Raw genomic sequence first — 16,830 nt, 5'->3', positions numbered from 1 at the left:
AAACTCCCGAACTGCAACATATACACACACTGTCCTTGCCGTATAATTGGCTCGTCAAAGTTGCTCCAAGACTACGAAAGTAGTTTGATTTGTAGTTATTGTGTCATCCAAGTCAAGAATGATCTTCCCTTCCTTGGAGAGCAGCATGATCTTCTCCTTGAGTGTTATACACTTTTCAATAGGGTGACTCACCACTGTGATAACGACGATGAATTGGGATCGTTTGTCTTGTTTGCTTGCTCAGGGCGCTTCGACTCTGGCAATTGTATAACCTTCTTCTCTAAGAGGTCATCGAACATTCCGACAAAGTCGAAATGCTGGAATGGGTATTTCTTAGCCTGCAACTCTTTCAATGTAGGCTTGTCTCGTTGGTAGTTGTAAGAGAATGACTCTTTCTTCTTTTCATACTTAGGCTTTGACGATATTTTCACAGGTGCACTGCTGGTTTCGACGACCATTGTTTCATTTGTTGACGATTTGGAGTTCTTATCAGTTTTCTTGAACTCCTTCTTTTCACTTGGCACCTTAGAAGAACTTGGTCGAGCACTACCATGTTCTTTGATTGTGATCTCCATGTCATGGGCGCGGGTAGCCAGGTCTTGGAAGCTCTTTGGCATGATCCCTTTCAGGATGTAAAGAATATCCCATTTCATCCCGTTGACGCACATTTCAACTGCTGACGCTTCACTTAAGCGATCCTTGCATTCCAGACTCAGCGCACGCCACCTGTTGATGTAATCGACGACAGGCTCATCTTGCCATTGAGTTGTCTTTGTCAATTCGCTCATCTTGCGACGACACATCCGGTGTTGTAGAATCTGTTGAGGAATTCATCTTCCATGTGACCCCAGTGTCAAATTGACTCGAGTCCGAGATCTGTGTACCCGTCGAACGCGATCCCTTTGAGCGAACGAACGAATCGCTTCACCAAACGATCATCTTCTGTTCGAGCATTGTTGCATGTCTCGACGAAGTGGGCGATGTGTTGCTTTGGGTTCCCCTTCCCGTCGAACTGTTGAAATTTTGGAGGCTGATAGCCAGATGGCATGCGCAGACTGTCAATCCTCTTAGTGTAAGGCTTGATGTAGCGTCCACTACTTGTCGAGCTATCATCCAAGTGACAGTTGATCGTCTTGGCTATTAACTCCTGCAGCTTCTCTTCAGTGAAGTTGCTGATCTCATTCTTTGGATTTTCCCTATCCTCGCCAACTTCTCTATCGCTATTAACATCCCTATCGGTGTCACCATGCTCGCTCTCGGCCTTCCTGTCACGAAGTGCCACCACCTCTTTTTGGAGCTCATCAATTTTCTTGTTCTTTTCTTCATTCTCCTTCATCATCTTTTCAAGGAGATCATTCATTTTCTGCATTCGATCCTCAAGAGTATCGCCACTTATCACCATGACTGAAGCAACGTTAGGAGTTGAGGTTTCTTTCTTCTTTGGCGATGCTTTGGGTTTGCAAGGAGAAGCCTTCTTGTCAACCTTAACACTTCTAGTCTCTTCGCGTGAAGGAGAAGAGGCGGCCGAGAGCGCCGTAGCAAAGCGCGGCTATGGAGGCGACGAGAGAACTTGCGCGGCCTAGTTGGGACGTGTGCGGAGCGTTGATTGCGCAAAGAAGCATTGACAAAGCAGCCTTCTTCGCCATTCCTCTTGTGGAGATGCCAACCGATCGCGTAGCGGGAGGAGGTAACGACAATGGGGGTACCCTGCAGGATATCTGCGTAGGTCTTCTTGGATGGACTGGAGGAGGTGCTTTGCTTGGTAGACATCTTCTTGTTTTGGTAGACTTGAATAAAACAGCAGTAGAGATGAGAGGTTGAGATTTTCACGTCGGGTTCACCAAAATTTGTAACAGCAAATTTTGTATTGCGATAAGTGTAATACAAAACAAGGAAACAATTAAATTTTATTAATAAATATCAAAAGTATGTGTACAATCTCTAATGTATCATCTGATTCTAATATGCCGTAAGGGGTACGTGTACGGGGTACACGTGAGGGGTGCGCGTGTAGACAAATTTAATTGCTCCACACGCGAAGTAGATTTGATTTCTTGAGAAGGTCGCGATGACTTGAATCTCTCTTGAAGGTTTGAATTTGTGATTGAATCTTCAGCGCAGACGGCACGATTTGATGTGCTTGTTGACTGCTTGCAATGATTTTGACAGAGAGGATTTGTAGGAATTTTGTACCTTGTTCTCTCTAGCTCCTTTGCAATTATGAATTTTCAACCCTTTGAATGAATGAGGAGAGCTCTATTTATAGAGTTTCAAATCCCCTTGTTGGACTTTGATGGTCACAGGCCCATTTGTGGGTTTATAAGTAACCTTGGCCCAAGTTTGATTCTTTCTGGGTTTAGTGATCCGAACAACTCCTTTTGTAATCCGAATCGGCCCATATTTCATTTAATCGGGACAAATTAATTAAATTAAGTTAAAATTTGGTATTAACTCAAAAATAATTAATTCATTTTATTTATTCGGCACAATAATAAATTTTTCGTGCCTACAGGTAATTTTTATTATTTTCTCGCCAAAAAGCATATTCTCAAAAAAGGAAAGTAATGATAACTATGTTCAGTCACTAAATAAGGAAGCTAATAATTACAATTTAATTCATCTATTATATTTTCATTAAAATTAATCTTTTCATCAAATTATATTATTTTCACTAAACTCTAAAATATGATATTTTAATTAAAACAAAATAAAATTGATTTAAAATTATAAATTGCTAAATCTTTTATTAATCCTATTTTTAGATAATGAGTTGACCCATATTCTGTATAAAGCAAAAACTAGAAATCGTTGTTATTACTTTCGTAACAAAAAAAAATTAAAAAAAATATATAAATTGAAACTCATTAACTTTATGCTATAAAAATATTTTCATTAAAATATATTTCAACTAATTACTTAATTCTCTTAACACTTTTATTTATCAAAGCAAAATACAATGATAAGAAATGTAAATAACTATAAGGTACCAATATTATATAAATAATTTTATAAAAATATTAAACTATAAGTACCGTGCATTATATGCACGGAGTCTAAACTGGTAATTACTTTAAATAGTTGTTAGTGTTTCAATTAGTTTAATAACTAGTGTAAACCCCGTGCATTGCATGTACGGTATTTATAGAGTTTTAGTTTTTAGTATATTATTTATAGATTATAAATTGACAATTCATTACTTTTGTAACGTTTCTCATTATTTTATTTGAGTTGAGAAAATAAACTAAAACAACAAAATTAATCAAGAGACTTATGTAGTGACATGAAATGTGTATTTTAATGAAAGTATTTTTTTTATGCGAAATTAGTGATATTATTTTATACTCCAATTTTTTTTATATCTTCTCATTTATCGAAATTTCTTTTCTTTCACAAAATATCATTTTCAAGCAAAAAAGAAGTTACATATGTGTGTTGAAAAGAGCGGTCAAAATATTGTCTAGGAGATCAAGAGAAAATAAATGGGAAAGCTAAAAATGAAGAGGAGATTTTTTTAATAACATATATTTTACGGAGTAGCTATTACTTATCTTACAAAGTCAATGAAATTTTTATCATAAAACCTAGAAACAAATCCTCTATACGACAAATCTTTGTAGATAAAAAATTATATCAAAATAGGAAGTAAATAAGAGTTAATTATATCAAAATAGGAAGGTGTTTTTAGGCGGGAAAATGTGAAAGCTTTTCATATTTAGGCTCTGTTTGGCAAAAACTACCTCAAAAGGTAGCTGAAACCAGAAAAAGTAGCTGAAAACTGAAAAGCTAACTGGAAAATGAAAAGGTAACTAATAAGGTAGCTGAAAATTAGAAACTGATAAGGTAACTGATTATATAAAAATGTGTTTGACAAACTAGCTGAAAAGGTAGCTGATTTTGGTAAAATGACGTAAAAGGATATGAAAATCTATAAAATATTATTAAAAGGTTAGCCTAAAAATGTCATGTAGACAATGCCACGTGGGATGAAAAAAAGTCACGTACACATAACAATGTGACTTGGTAAACTAATATAACATGGATTATCAATTTATTGTTATATTGCATTAATTTAATTCACTTATTTCCTTTAAAAATTCATACATATTCCATTAGTTTTAAACTTAATTAACTAAAAAAAAATACGCATTAACTATAAGTTAATAATTTCAAGATATCTATACAATAATATAAAAAGGTTAGTTGAGGGGTGTGTAGAAAATCCTATGTGGCATGCGTAAATGACTTCAAAACATAAAAAAACACACATTTTCAAACACTACCCATTCAGTCGACAAAATGGAAAAAACAAACAAACAATTACACCATTCATCTTCCCTAACCTAAAACGAATTCCTCCCCAATTTCAATTCAATACAAATTTAACTTAATGCAAATCAATGCTCTTGAATGATTAATTACTAATCACAAATCAATATTCATGAATGATTCAATAATAACTCCGTACCATTCATCTTTCCCAATCCAAAACGGTTTTCTCCCCAATTTCAATTCAATAGAAACCTTAATTCAATACTTCATACGTTTTTCAATTCACCCTAAATGACTATCAATGACATCAATGTTTGCTATTTAACTCCGATTGCTGCTTCACTGATTTACGTTGCCGGTAACTTCATCTAGAACCTTCACACCTGCGTTTCTATTTTCTTTTTTGTTGCTATTGGCCGGAATGTATATGTCATAAATTAATATATAGTTTGTTTGTGTTGGGGTGAAGCTAATAAATTATTCTATTTATTTCTGTATATTCCGAGTTACAATTTAAACCTGATTTTGCATTTTGGGTTGGATTGATACAATTTGTTTCTGATTATTCTGAGTTACGATTTAATTCGGATTTTGCAGGTTTGGGGGTAATTGATTCAATAGTACGCTTCGCGGTCTACAAATTGTTCCCGTATAATCATGGTAAGTGCCGGAACATACTATGTCTACAAAGTGAGTTATAATCATTTTTGGTTTTGATGTAATGCTCTACTACTTGTTGCGATGTGTCATATCTTCTTTACTCTTTTTTTCAATTGCTCGCACATACTATATTGTCAAGGGTGTCCACAAAGTCAGTTATATATTGAAAGCTTGATTTTTTTTTGATGTAATGCTCCACTTGGCCACTTGGCCACTACGTGACAAAAGGTGAAAGCCTATAAATACCCCTCAACCTTCATTGAGGAAAGGATCCATTAACCTCTTCTTATCTTCTTTTTTTTTTCAATTGCTAAGTTTATGACTTGAGCGCGTCGGATGATTTTGTTCATTCTTCATTGTAATCTCTATTTAGGTTATATCTCTCTGTAAATTTAATTTAGAATGTCTTAATTTAATTTAGAATGTTTTTTTTGGTCTCTCTTGACCCTCAACATGACGTTTGTCTTCTAATTCTACACAAGATGAACAAGCTTGCTACAGAATTCACAAATTGGTGTGAAAGTATGAATCTTTCTTTTGTTTTTTTATTCTTCATTGTCCTACATTAGTCATATTAGTTTTGAAAGTGACGAAATATTATGTGGGCCGAAGATTTTCTAATTATATTTGTTAATTGTGTAATAATGGTGATGAACTGTGTTATTTATGTAATTGTGATTCACTGTATAGTTGATAGGGTAGTTGAGCACAATGGGTAATTAGTTTCACTAATTGCAGGACTGAGATTAACGTTTACTGAACAAAGTGCAACTTTTGCTCCTAATTCTGATGGAAGGTGAGCAATTTTAGTTGTGTTTCTTTACTCGAAATTTCGCTTATGTTTAGCTTGATAGCTTTGGTTGATTAAGCATAAACAATGTTAAAATATTGATCCTAAGTTTGATTAAGTTACTAAACTATTGTTTCATTGAATGTGATCTCAATCAAATATTGGCCCTAATTGGGTATTATTGTTTTATAGGTCGTTGATTGTTCATCTGGAAATGTTCTATGGACACTATGGTGGAGCGATTAATCTATTACTCGGCATCTTTATATGTTTATGGGTGTTGAGTGGGTGTTGTTGCTTATTTCTATACAAAAATATATAGGAGGTGCATCTTAAAGAAAGTAGTTATTTCATACTCTTACAACTTTCTCAAATGAACTTTTGCCCATTTTCACATATAAGAAATTAAGAATAAGAAAACTGGGAATGCTACTTTGAATTGCGTGAGTCCGACCAGAGGGATATAAGAAGTGGGCGTGAACAGGATGGGGAAAATTTGGGGTGCACCACCAATGGGTGTTGGGAAGATTAATGTGGGTGCATCTACTCTTGATGGAAAGGGTAGTGAAATGGTTGTCGGCATTAGAGAAAACGGAGGAAGCGTAGGCTAGGCTGTTGTCCAGCAGGTGTGCGCTCGCGCTCGGTAGGAGGTAGACATTGCTGAAGCTAAGGCCGTTGTGCTAGGCATGAGGCTGGCGAGGCAAATGGGGATAGGTGCGGTAATTTTGGAGTCTGATTCGCTACTTCTTATCACGCCTCTCAAACCTTGGGAGGTTCCAGCAAAACTATGGTCAGTGAGATTCTGATCATTTGTGATAATTTTGATTCTGCCTCCTATAGCTTTGTTAGACGTACTGGACTACTGGTAAAGTGGTAATGAGTCGGCTCATTGTATGACTCGCTACACCCCTTTGGATTTTTTGACTTGGGTGTGGGTTGACATGTGCCCCGAGATGATAGCTGATTGTGTAACCACCGATTTTATATCGGCATATTGCGTTTAATTATAACAATCTTTTTCCCTCAGAAAAAGATAAACAACGTCAAGCTCGAGCCCAACAATGGTTTTTCATTTTTCTTTTTCCTTTTTTAGTTTCTTTGCTTTGTATTGTATATTGTGGTGTATTTGTTTAAGTTGTATTTGAGGAGTAAGTTGAGCAATGCCAATACTGTACATTTACCATATAAGTATATAACTGATAATGAACTTTATTAATCTACTACGGAGTATTAGATTTGTTTAAAAAAAATTAATAGAAACATTTGTTCTCGCTCATCTTAATGTTATTGATCTTAAGTAAACTTAAGTAAATTAACACTAATAATAGAATTTTAATGAACATGGGTTATTTGCTCTTGGTATTTTGAACGGAGCTTAGGTGGTAAGGCTGTGGTCCCCACTAGCGGTGGATTACCTGTTGCGATGGGTAATCTGGCAGAGTTACACACTTTGGTGTGTAGTCAGTGATTGGTGATGAATTGGAGGTTCGAGGAGTGTGTATGGTTGATTTGGATGCTTATTGTTGTTCTCTTATCTTGGTTATTCAGTGAACTGACCCCATTTATGTTTTACAAAACAGTGAGCACTTGATTAGCAGGTACTTCTATGGATAGCTCGCGGGATGTAGCTGGATGGAGTCATCACCTGTGTTAGAGTCTTTAGTCTTCCGCTGGCAGTTGTTATAGTTTTGGATATTTTGGTTTTGCCAGTTGTAGTACTTTTGGTTTCGATTGTATACATTTAAACAGTTGAAGTTTAAATCATGTTATTTTATGGTCACTTGTGATATACTTTACCTCGGGCAACCGAGATGGTAGTACATTCGTATGCTAGGGTGGTTCTTGCCTTCTTGGTAAGACACCTTGGGATATGGGGGTGTTACACTATAAGTTCAATTCAGATCCTATACGTCACTTAATTTAAGTTCACTTCAGATCCTATAGGTTCAGTTCAGATAAGATCCTATAAGTTCAGTTCAGATCCTATAAGTTCAGGTCAATTCAGTTCAGATTCTATAATTTCAGTTCAATTCAGATCTTATAAGTTCAGTTCGGATCCTATAAGTCCTGTTCAGATCAGATCTTATAAGTTCAGTTCAAATCATATACGTCACTTAATTTAAGTTCACTTCAGATCTTATAAGTTCAGTTCAGCTAAGTTCAGAATCTATAAGTTCAGTTCAGTTCAGACCCTATAAGTTCAGTCCAATTCAGATCTTATAAGTTCAGTTAAGATCCTATAAGTTCAGTTCTGTTCAGACTAGATTAATTTCAGTCCAAAAAAACATGGCCTAAGTCTTTAAAATTTAAAACTTAAGACTCTTGTAAGGTCATGACACAATTTTCAAGCCATCTAATGAATGGATTACATACTCCCTCCATACCACACCAATGGTAACATTGACTTTTTCACACTTGTCGAGACATGTTTTGCAACGTAAATATCTTTTGTTACGCATTATTAAAAATTATAAAAATTTGATATTCTTATAGCATTCATGACGATAAATCAAACAAGATCTCACATGACTATATTTTGTCTTATAAATTAAGAATAATATCGAAGATTCCCTACGATTATGAATAGTGACAAAACGGTCAATGTTACCATTGGTCTGGTATGGAGGAAGTATATTATTTTATTTTTGTTATTTTTTTTAACCCTCGCACTTTTTTAAGTGAAGTGGAAGAAGTAGAGTTCGAGATGAGTTTGACGGGTAATGTATAGAGTCAGATATGAATTTGAACAATAAAGAAATAAAAAAGTTAGTGAAAAGCTGATGTAACCGAGTTTTAAGACTTATGTGAGTCTGACCAATAATCATATACTAAGTTATTAAAATGTCTTGTCAAATAAAGTCTAAGTTTATAAAGATGGACTTCTGGAATAGTGGTTAATTTCATCAAAAATATATTACCGATAGTTTTGAGCCATAGTTCTAAATTAGGCCCCCTAAGTCGAATGTTTACATACATACCAACAAGACTGGAATTTCTCAACCAATTCTAGCTGCATTGCCATGGTTTTAACACAATCACACTCCAACTACATCCACAATCATTAGCACGACCTCACCATAAACAACAGTTTGATAAATCATAAACAAATAGTGCCACCATCTATAAATTAGGTGGCTAATCTCATAAGTTATTTATTCAAGTTCTAAGTTCTAACTAATTGAACCAAGTCAATTGAGTTTCAGTTGTTAATTAATTGATCCATCTATAAGAAATATCAAGGTAAGATCACTTGAAATACGAAAAAAAAAATCATCAAAATAAAGTGAGTATTCCCATCTTCAAGACTTGGTGTAATTTATAACAAATTCTTACTTGTGACGGTCACAAGTTATGATGACACCTAAGCCTTGTTTTTTCAGCTGAAAACAGTTGAATTGAACTGAACTGAATAGAGCTTAGCTGAACTGAAGTAACAACATGCTTACAAATTACAACCGATTTAAATAATGTTGAAAAGAAAAACGGATTGTGATACGTAGACCTTTTAAAATACGACCCAACCCGATCTGTTTTTTCTAAGGTCAAGACTCGAAAATGTCGACCCAAGCCTCCCTCAACCAATTCCCAAATGACCAACTATTTTAGGGTCAAATCGTCCAAACGGGTTGACTCGTTGATAAAAAAAAATTAAGAATTTTATTAAAATTTTAATATTTATATACTCCCTCCTATTCTAGGTAAACCTCTCTATTCATGAGGGGCACTAGAATTAAGGAGATGGATTAAAATAAGGTAAAGTATTGTAGTGGAGTTTGGTAATTGGAGAGAGGGAAGGTATTTTGGGTGAGGTGATTAAAATAAGTATTGTTGTGAGGTAAGTTGATTAAAATAAGTATTGTTGTGATGTGAGGTGAGGTATTATTGTGGGGTAAAGTGATTAAAATAAGTATAAAACTTTACTAAATAAGGAAATAGGGAAGGTATTGTGAATAGATGAAAAAGGAAAGAGGAAAGTTTATGTAGAATAAGAGAGAGTATTATAGTTGAAAAATAATTTTAAAAAAAATATTAGTTTCAAACTTTAAATTACAATCGCAATTTAAACAATATTTTTATATAACTTTTATAACCATTACTACAAAAATAATTATTAAAATAGTTTAATTTTTATAATTGTTTTAATATAATTAATGTAAGCATTAAATATGATTAAAATATTAATATTATATATGCTTTATTTTTTTAAAAAAATATTTTTCTGATTTAGAAAATGGTAAAAAAAACATGTTAAAAATATTTTTTTCACTCGTCTTCTGACCCAGACGCAACCCGTGACCAATATGATCCGACCCTTATGACTGGTCTAGTGATACGTCATATATGTGACAATACAAGCAAGACTAGCAGATAATTGGTAATCCGCGAAAGTGGTAAGTAAATCTCATTACTTTATCTAATCGTGAAATTAAATGCCTTCAATTTCAATCGGAGTAATCAAGTCCCTTTAATTTGACAAAAAATTGAATTTCAACCCCTTATCCAAAGAAATTGAATATCTTATACCATATACCATAAATACAAATAGTTAACCTAAAATATAATAAGATTTAAGGAAAAAAAATATGTATAAATATATATTTGGAACTAATTTAAAACGTAAGATTTTTTTTGAAAAATAACTTTGATTCTTAAAAAAATATTCTAATTTTGTTATCTATATTTTTAGTATTTTATTATTTTTTTCCAATTATTATTTTTCTAAAAGAAAATATTCTAATTTTTGTATCTGTATTTTTTTTCCGTAATTTAATTATGTTATAGGTATTTTTTTTCTTTTTGTGGTATGCTCTAAAATTATTCATGAGATTTTAAGATAAAGGATTGATTTACACTGTTTATCTAACTGATCTGTTCTGAAAAGTTAACTGAAACCTGAAAAGATAACTGATAAGGTAGTTGAAAATTAGGAACTGATAAGCTAACTGATTATATAATAAAATGTTTAGCAAACTAGCCGAAACGGTAGTCGATTTTTGTGAAATGACGTACAATGATATGATAATTATTTAATATTATGGATTGAAAGGGAAGATAAAATAAGATCAGGTAGCTTAGTTGTCAAATGCTACCCTGAGTAACATTCATTTTAGATAGCTTAGTTGACCAAATAATATGCCTGACAAACACTTACAATAATTAAATAACTGAAATTTTAGTTAAATAAACTATGTTGGTCAAATAAGCTACCTAATCTCTTGAATCATGTCAGGCAAAGTCTTTAAAAATATAATCAGTGCAGTTAAAATTTAAAAGGGACTAAAACTCAAGATTAAACAAAATAAAGGGTTGAATTAGTACTTCCGCGTAATCCAAACTACACCCCAATGTGAAAAATATGAATAAAAACAAAAAAGGTAAGAAAGGTTGTCACCCACAGGTTTGAATAGAGAGTGTGGTTGGTGTAAGCCAGTCTCTAATAAAAGTTGAGTCTTCAAATACAGGTTCACCAACCCTCGTGTCATCCACCTTTTACAGTTTTCTTTTATTATCATTCTTTGGTCTCACCAAACCTTTGTGTTCCTTCCGTCTTTTATTTGCACTTTTCTTCCCAACATTTCCAAAATCTCCTTAATCAACATCATAATTCCCTCAAATTTCTGAGATTTTGGGTTTCTTATTTGTTTAATAATTATGGGTGAGGAGAAAAAAGTTTTCACTTTAGCTGACGTTGCTGAGCACAGCTCTGCCAAGGATTGTTGGCTTGTCATTGGTGGAAAGGTATTTGATTTCTCAATTTTGGTACAAATGTCCCTACTTTTTTTGGTTATGATTTTGATTTGATGTTAATGATTTGTCAAAAAGATGATAACTTTGCTACTTGATTTGTTAGTTGATCTAGTTGTTTGTGTAAACATTCGGATGAAGAGATTAGATTTTAAATGGTGATTTCATCTATACGCTCACGGTACCAATCGTTTGTTTACCTTTGATTAAACCCGTAAACAAATGAGTAAGACGGAGGGAGTACTATTTTGTGGACTACAGTAGACTTTGATTGGTACTAAGTACTTGTGCTGTTGCTTTATACTATTGGATCTTGTTTATGTATGTAAACATGTTGAATTAGTGTGATGATCAAGAGAGTTGGATAATTTGATTGGATGACTGATTGGTTTAGTGGTATAGTTACTGGCCAGATGTTGTAGCTGTCGTGATTCGGACCTAGATGCGTGTTGGTCTCATTGTTGCTGGTGTTTTTTCTTTGTTTTTGGTTCAAACGGTAAGAATCGAACCCCCAACTTCATGGTTGGGATAAGAGAGCTCTTACTACTACTTGAGCTAACTCTTGTTCTTTCATTGTTGTGTGTGTTGAAACCTGGGTTATTGGATTCACTTAGTCACCTACCAAACCGTGGATTACGTATTGGAGTACATTGAATTATGGTGTTGAAACCTTTTGTTTACCTTTTATCTACTTTCTTTTCCTTTGTTTTTCTACCTTGACCATATTGACGGATTCAAACCTACACGGATTCGGATGATGATTCATGTTAGCTGACCCCAACCTATGTTGGGACTAAGGCTTTGTTGTAGTTATAATTATACCGAATTATGTTCTAATTGGAGCTAATTGCATTTTCGGGGAAGTGGCAAATAAGCCCCAAACGTTTGTCACTACGTGCCAATTAGCCCCATAACATTTTATTCGTGCAAATTAACCCCATTAGTTATACCCGATGTGCAATTTAGCCCAATTATAGATATCCGAGTAAATTTCTCGTCGGAAAATATTGACGTGGCACCGGAAAGATGACTAGGATAGATTAAATTAAAATTTTTTTTTTTTAAAAAAAAACAAGAATTAACACTACCAAATAATCTGTCACTCTTATCACCTCGTTACTTCCTCTCTCTCATCTCTCCCACTCTCATATATTAAACGAAGTTTCGCAACAATGGCGATGGGTTGATTTGTTTACTGTAATTATTCCCATATATCATCCACCATTTTTGTAATTAAACCATCGCCATTGTTGCGAAACTTCGTTTAATTTTCAAGCTCAATTCTTGTAAAAATGGCGGTATATAAGTGTACTGTGCATAAATTCAATTTTCCCCAAATTTCATTTTTTTTTTCAGTTTTTGTGATACTTGCTAAACTTTAATTACAAAAATGGTGGATATATGGGAATTAGTGTAGGTACATCAAACAAAAAAATTGAGATGAAAAAAAAATAGAGAAAATGGATAGAGGTGTGAGGATTGAAGGAGCTCAAAATATATGAGAGTTTTGAGAGTGGGAGAGATGAGAGGGATGAAGTAACAGGTGATAAGAGTGACAAATTATTTGGTATTGTTAATTCTTGTTTTTTTTTTATTTATTATTTAATTTAATCTATTCTAGTCATCTTTTCGATAACATGTCAATATTTTCCGGCGAGAAATTCACTCGGATATCTCTAATTGGGCTAAATTGCACATCGGGTATAACTAATGGGGTTAATTTGCACGTGTAAAATGTTATGAGGCTAATTTGCACGTAGTGACAAACCTTTGGGGCTTATTTGCCACTTCCCCGGTTGCCTTTTTGTATTACGAATTCGAATTACATTGAATTATGAATTCGAGTCGGTAACCTTGGTTGAAACTAGGATCTATACGTGAGGATTAAGTTCACTTTCATTCCTTATCTCAGCGTAGTGGTAATATGGTTTTTGTTTATGGTCATGAGATCGTCCTTTTTTACATAAGAGATTTTTTTAGTTTGCTCTGTTCAATTTAGCCGTAATTCCAAGTTGGGTAGGGGATTGGAGGGTGATATGGTTTCCCCACTTGAATATTAACATGGTTACGCTCCATGGTTAAGTTTCAATTCAAGGCGTTTAACCACTGCTAGATCATGGTATAAGAGATGTACATTTTCGTTTTTGGCATTTATGCTTATTTGTTTCCCAGTTTCATTTTTACTTGACTGTTGTAAATACTTCTGTAGTGTTAAATTGTTAATGGTTCATGTTTTGGAACAGGTTTACAATGTGACGAAGTTCTTGGAAGACCATCCCGGTGGTGATGATGTCCTATTGTCTGCCACAGGTACTAGAAAATGCATTAGTGCACTCTAGTCTATGTTGATGTTACCTCTTGAACTTAAGGTCTGCTATCCGCAGTTCAAGGATTCATAGTTGATAAAATTGTTAATATGTTGCATGAATAATTTGAAGTTAACAAAGAGAAGTGAATGATGTCATACAAAGCTTAGTAGCTACTGTCCCATTTTGGAGCAATCAACGATCTTCTGTCAAGAACAGTCATGAACAGAACTTTCCCATTTATAATTAGATAGATAGAATCGTACATCTCAATGCTTCTTGTACATTGAATTAATACAGTATAGTGTTATGCATTTTATGACGCAAGTTTCATTGTGAGTCTTCCTTTTTAACCACAGTTATTTTGGCCAGTCGCATCCATTTGACCTCTCCCCTCCCCGGTCCGCCCGCAAAAGAAACGGGTACAAATAAGACACTGTTTTTTATATGTCTAGCCTGCTAACCTAGCCCAAAATCGCTAGTTCGCCATAAAGACCGAGTGTCGAGTGTCTGACACGGGTACGGGAGGGAAGAGGAAAGAGTCAAAGTACCATACTCCGTAGATTACAAGAGCCATTGAGGCAATGGGGTATTGTTGTATATCTATCTATCCATATATCCATAAAGACATCATCAAAATCTTTCTATTTTTGGCTTTCTTAACCTATGCCCAGTGGGCATAGGTTAGAAAAACCCATATATATATATATATATATATATATAGTCTGTTGACTGTTATTTATGGAGGAAAGATTATAAGAAAGACAATAAATGTATGTTGCAGGAAAAGATGCAACCGATGATTTTGAGGATGTTGGTCATAGCAGTACGGCTAGAGCAATGATGGATGAGATGTATGTGGGGGAAATTGACAGCACTACTATTCCTACCAAGGTCCAGTACACGCCACCAAAGCAGCCACAATACAACCATGACAAAACTTCAGAATTCGTCATCAAGATCCTTCAGTTCCTAGTTCCTCTCCTAATATTAGGTGTAGCTGTTGGCATCCGCTTCTACACCAAGTCTTCCGCATAAGTCAAGGCCCTTGAATAATCAAAATAATTTATGAACAACAGTATGGTATTTACTATTTTTAGAAGTCTCTTCCCCCGAGAACTTTCACATTTATAGTCGTTACAGGGGTTGAGTAGGATACAGGATTTACAACTTAATCGTCTTTGGTATTTCTCATTTCCCATGCCTTTTTCTCGTACCCTGTATGGCTTGAAATACTGATATTTGTTGCTTGAGATGCTATAGTTCCGAACACTTGGAACAGCTTAATGTGTCAATGCTATCTAGTTCTGCAAATTTACTTGATCTTTCTTGTGACTTTGCGACTGTTGTGGCAATTTACCTAGTATGCTGTCTCTCTCTCATTTTCTGTCAGGTACTAGTAAATGAGCTCAAACATATATCGTGCAGTTTGGCCACTTAAAAGCTATATATATATATATATATATATAGATTAAGAGGCCAAGCCAACCTAAACTTCATGTTGGCGAGTTTTGAGTTGGACTCAACGTGGTTCGTATACACCCTAATCCTTGAGGATCAAGGGGAACGAACCATCACAGCTTTAGCTCAAATTTTGTTACGCTTCGGTAAAAGGCTCAAGCTAAAGTCAACCAAAATGCATACAATTGTGGAACAATTGAACCTGTTTTGGTGTGATTCTTAGGAGGACAAGAGTCAATACAGAAATTACATTTCAGGAACATTACCAGTCACAGAGCTAACTATTGTCATCAAGTTAATACAAAATCAGTCTACTGTGCTAAGCTAACCTAAGCTACCTAGAGGCCTAAAGGCTAAGTGTAATATAGTCAGCTCTTCTATATGTTACAAACAAGAAGTCACCCCTTTTTTTTTTTTTTCCTGTTTTCCAGCAAGAACTGTGAATTTACTGAGGCAGGAACTCGAATCCTACCTCCGGCTGTGATTGTTTGCTCTCAGTTTAGTCGTCCACTCTCACCCATTCATAACGACCAGGCTGTGGCATATCGTTCACAATGTCGTAGTTGTACCTGCAGTTTCATTGCTTTAAAAATGAGATATAGTCTATTAGACAAATAAATGGGGAATATCAGACATGTCAATGAATGACCCCAATTCAGAAGATTTGGAATATGAGGTTGGCTAAACTCGTACTTAACATGAATATCGAAACCTAAACCCAAACGAACACCAACCGTGAACCGTCCTCTTTGGTGGTCTGTAATGGAGTTATACAATACACTTGTATAGAATGAGGAAGAACAATACCTTTGAAGGAATAGTTGTTGTTGATGCAGGTCAAAGGCAGCAAAGAACTCTTCCATCTCTAATGTCGTAGGGATTGCACTTTGCATAGTATGGTCACCACGATTCACTGGAAATGAGCATGTGGGTTGTGTAGTTGAGCTGGGTGTTCCAATGACTTTCGCATCTCTAGTCAAACTGTCAAGAGTGCTGAAATGGAATTCAAAATCAATAAATAAGTAGGCAAAGCTATGTTTTGGATCACATTCAAATGATATTTTCATGCTACTACCACTACATCTACACAGTATGTATGTAATGTCGAAAGACGAAAGAGATGGGTGTTGGGGTCATTCGTAATTCATAAATTGAAGGATGAAGAAGAAAAGCGAAATGAATTGGGTTGTTTTCAAGGATGACAAGTCTAAAGCGCTCTCTTTCTTTTGCGGATATTCTTTGGCATCATAGACTTTGGATATCAACATATGGTATATGCGGGGATTATAAATTACACCCAATTATAAGATATTGATGAAGTTTAGTTTAGCTCTAAAGACATGGTGGTACCGAGTCTTAGGGTGCAACCTCATTTTCATACTTGTTAAAATTGCATGTATTTGCCTGGTTTCCAGAAAAGCTATAAACACAGCAATTTTTTCAGTTATTCCCCATTAAAGTAACCTTTTTGGTGAGTATCAATGACTGAGTAGAAAATAATTGGACGCAAATACTGTCATAAAAGACCCTTCCTTCTTTTCATACTAAAACAAATCCAATCCAGCAAATACAGTAGAATTTTAATTCAAATTCATGTAT

At 34.7% G+C, this 16,830-nt stretch overlaps 1 protein-coding gene across 1 annotated transcript; it reads left to right on the top strand.

Annotated features, from left to right (window-relative positions):
• The first annotated feature begins 11,056 nt into the window (after positions 1–11,056).
• Positions 11,057–15,095, top strand: LOC141639295 (cytochrome b5-like). Its single transcript, XM_074448456.1, has 3 exons — positions 11,057–11,458; positions 13,708–13,774; positions 14,555–15,095. The coding sequence occupies exons 1-3, from the start codon at positions 11,372–11,374 to the stop codon at positions 14,806–14,808; spliced, it is 408 nt and encodes a 135-aa protein (XP_074304557.1). The 5' UTR covers positions 11,057–11,371; the 3' UTR covers positions 14,809–15,095.
• The last annotated feature ends 1,735 nt before the right edge of the window (positions 15,096–16,830 follow it).

The sequence above is a fragment of the Silene latifolia genome, unplaced genomic scaffold (genome assembly GCF_048544455.1).
Source record: "Silene latifolia isolate original U9 population unplaced genomic scaffold, ASM4854445v1 scaffold_329, whole genome shotgun sequence".
Lineage (NCBI taxonomy): Eukaryota > Viridiplantae > Streptophyta > Magnoliopsida > Caryophyllales > Caryophyllaceae > Silene > Silene latifolia.
This window is presented reverse-complemented; position numbering and strand designations above follow the sequence as displayed.

Coding starts and splice junctions, on each gene's coding strand:
- LOC141639295 (XM_074448456.1), top strand. CDS start 11,372: ATGGGTGAGGAGAAAAAAGTTTTCACTTTAGCTGACGTTGCTGAGCAC. Junction 11,459..13,707: donor GGCTTGTCATTGGTGGAAAG/GTATTTGATTTC, acceptor GTTTTGGAACAG/GTTTACAATGTGACGAAGTT. Junction 13,775..14,554: donor TGTCCTATTGTCTGCCACAG/GTACTAGAAAAT, acceptor TGTATGTTGCAG/GAAAAGATGCAACCGATGAT.